Raw genomic sequence first — 3,326 nt, forward strand, 5'->3', positions numbered from 1 at the left:
ATATATATATTATATTGCACATTTATTGTATGATATTGACACTTAGACTAACACGAAGATTCCAAGCATTACCCAAATGGAAAGACATGAAAGAATGCATGTTGGTATTTAGTAATACATCTATGCATGTCACATTCATATTCTCAATTATATTAAGTTGGAAACTCCGGGACACGATCCAACCAATATACTATTTATTGTATTTATCATAGGAAATGAAATCATCAAAATATTAAAATATGATATGTTAAGATTTGAATAATATACGCTCACTGGACTTATCTTTTGGAGACCGGTCAGCAAAATCATCGTTTAAATAATATATATGATTCTCTCACAAAATAAAATGTAAGAATGATGCTGCTTTATTTAGCTTCCATACATAGGGTAATATAGACAAATGTTGACCCAAAAAAATAATAATAATAAAATAGAAGAGAGAATATTTAGACAAGACTACTTCATGAAACTTGCATATTTTCTTTTCATAATCAATAATCTGTAATTAATTATACAATTCAATAATAAAAAACTATTACAATTAATACAACATAAAAACAAACTATTTGTTGGCTGTGCTATTTTATTATTATTATTTTTTTGGACTTATTCACCTATAAAGTACAGCCAAATTAAAGTATATAAAATGTGCTGGTACGGAATAATGAAGAATTTAAGATATGAAAATGGCATCAACTAGAAATAATTAATACATACAAATTAATTATCAAGGTAGAAGATGCTTTTTATCTAAAATTGATAGTTAAAAATCGTTAAATGACAATTTAGTCATATTATTTAATGATTCTGAACTATCAATTTCACATAAAAATAACTGCATGCGTACGAGTCTGTAATCACAGACCGGAGGTAAAAGGGACTCCAGTGCTTGGCAACCATGAATTTCCAGCAAGAAAGTTTCCAACAGTGAAAGGTGAAGCTTGAGAAGCACTAGTAAGGACATGGTAACCCTTCCATGAAACCCTATTTGAAGTAGAAGAACCAGGACCTGTATTTGCATACTCAGCATAATACAAAGTGTTCAATGCAAAGTTACCACTCCATTCCATCCACCCTGCTGGGTTAATCAAACTATCAAGATAAGTCTTCATCACCACGGTTCTTGAGTATTGCTTCCATGGCCTTCCAAGATATGATTTCACTGAGCTAGGGTTTAGGCCTGAGGCAGCTGTGATCTTTGAATTATGGATGATGATTCCTGTGTTTTGGTTTGGATCAGTTCTACCTTGAGCAGTTACTGTGATTGTCTTTTGAGGAGGGTTTCTTGCATAAATGTTACAGTTTTGTAAAACCGTTGCCGCATTACCAAAGATAAAGTCAACGGTTCCATAAATGTCACATTCTCTGTAGAATTGTCTATCTGAGTATACATATAATGTGTCTTGATAACCTTCAAATCCACATCTGTAGAACACTGAGAGATCTGATCCAGAACGTAGTGCCACAGCTTGATGATTTGCTGCTCCAGCAGTGTTTCTGAATGTGATATCTTGAGCAATGAATCCATCTCCAGTAATAGCTATAAAACAAAATTAAAAAAAAAAACATTAATATTATTTTGGAAACTTGACAGTGGTGCAATCACATCCATTCTTTTATATGATCATTCATGCGATTAATGAAAATAGTAATTATTTTTTATGATGAGATTACATAATTAGATACACGTGTAAAACTACTTTAAACTGACAGTGTATCAAAATTAAATTCATGTTATTATTTAAAATTTTTTTGCGACATTTTTTTAGTGAATTTTTATATAAATTTTCTTTCATAGAATCAATCAAAAATCGAATTCTAAAGTTTTAAATAATAAAAACTCTAATCTTATATCATGATATCATTTTTTTAAAAGTTTATATTAATAAAAAGAGAGACATAAAAAGCTATATCCTTAATAAAATTCAAAGTATTGATCTTTTTATTAAAGTTCTTAATTTATTCAACCTTTTTTTGTTTTTATTCAACCAAAGTCTGGATAGCAACCTAATGTTAGATAAATTGTTGTAATTAATAATTCATATATAGATCTGATTACTAAATCTAGCTACCTAATATCATGCATATGCATGGAACAAATAGGGTTATATCAATATAATATAGGACATGCTTTGTATTTGGAACAAAAGATGTAGTAATTGAGAAGATGAACGTGCAATTCATTTTCTTGATGCAAGAGTAAAATATAAGAGCAACTCAGCCACGAAACTAATACTATAATCTAGAAGCCATATATATATGTCAATTATTACTTTATGAATGTTAAATTCAGCACGCCTCGTGTCTTTATCTTTGACTATAGTTAATTTAAAGTCAATTTTTTGTCCCTTTCTCCAAACTGAAAAACAAGCCTTAAGCTTATACCCTACATTAGCTTGCTTTGCAAGAAAAGTTTTAGGGTACTTCTTCTGTTTTGAAGGCCAATAATTCCACACATTGACGTAGATTAACTATATTATCACAAAATAAATGTTATTTTCTTAGTTCCAATTAATTAAAATAAATATGGATAAGGCCATATTCTAATTCTAGCTTAATTAAATCACTTTTATTGTGGACCGAAGTTTGCATACACCAACCATTATTTCAATGCCTAATAAAAAAAAAAGCTTTTTATTATTAGAAGAGCATCATGCATCTTCAATAATATGTCTTTGTTTAATGCATCTCGTTGAAAAACTATATGGCATCTGAAATCATAATGGAATCTTTATAATCTTCTATTCACCTTTTTTTGGCAGGCATAATTTTATTATTATTGTCCTTTTAATTTATCTTTTTCGTTATTCTAATTTCTTACTAAAAAATTCTTTTGCAGACTATTTGTGGTAAAGGAAACAACTGTGTATAGAATATATCGTTGTTTGAATATAATGGTTATTTCAATGTTTCCATCCTACCTACGTATTACTNNNACAAAGTTAGATTCTAGTCACTATCAAGTGTGTACATCAACTGATATATAATTTATAGTAATTATTAGCTTTTTTCTAAGTTATCTAGGGGAAGCAAACTAAAAGTGGAAAAAAATATTTAAGGAGGATAAAAATATTATGGCAGTAAACCTTTTGTACCACACTTGCTAGTAGTTCATATTAACTCCAAAAATTATTTTGAAGTCAAAAGAACTGTACCATGCATATTAAAGTAATTATGAAATAAAAAAACAATAATACCAATTCATATATTTTGTTTTGTTGCTATAAATTGTTATGGTCCGAGTGAACTTTAATTTAAAATGCAAAAAAATAAATAGAATATATATATCATGGAAAAAAAATTCATTTTAAAAAATCTAATTTGAT

At 28.5% G+C, this 3,326-nt stretch overlaps 1 protein-coding gene across 1 annotated transcript in view; it reads right to left on the minus strand.

Annotated features, from left to right (window-relative positions):
- The window catches only part of LOC107625917 (pectinesterase 2), a gene marked incomplete in the record, with an annotated part of 3,740 nt that continues 916 nt past the window's right edge, over positions 503-3,326 (minus strand). The window contains 1 exon segment of the mRNA XM_016328648.2: positions 503-1,541. Within this exon segment, the coding sequence (XP_016184134.1) occupies positions 858-1,541 (684 nt within the window).

Source organism: Arachis ipaensis, chromosome B02 (assembly GCF_000816755.2).
Source record: "Arachis ipaensis cultivar K30076 chromosome B02, Araip1.1, whole genome shotgun sequence".
NCBI classification, from domain to species: Eukaryota; Viridiplantae; Streptophyta; class Magnoliopsida; order Fabales; family Fabaceae; genus Arachis; species Arachis ipaensis.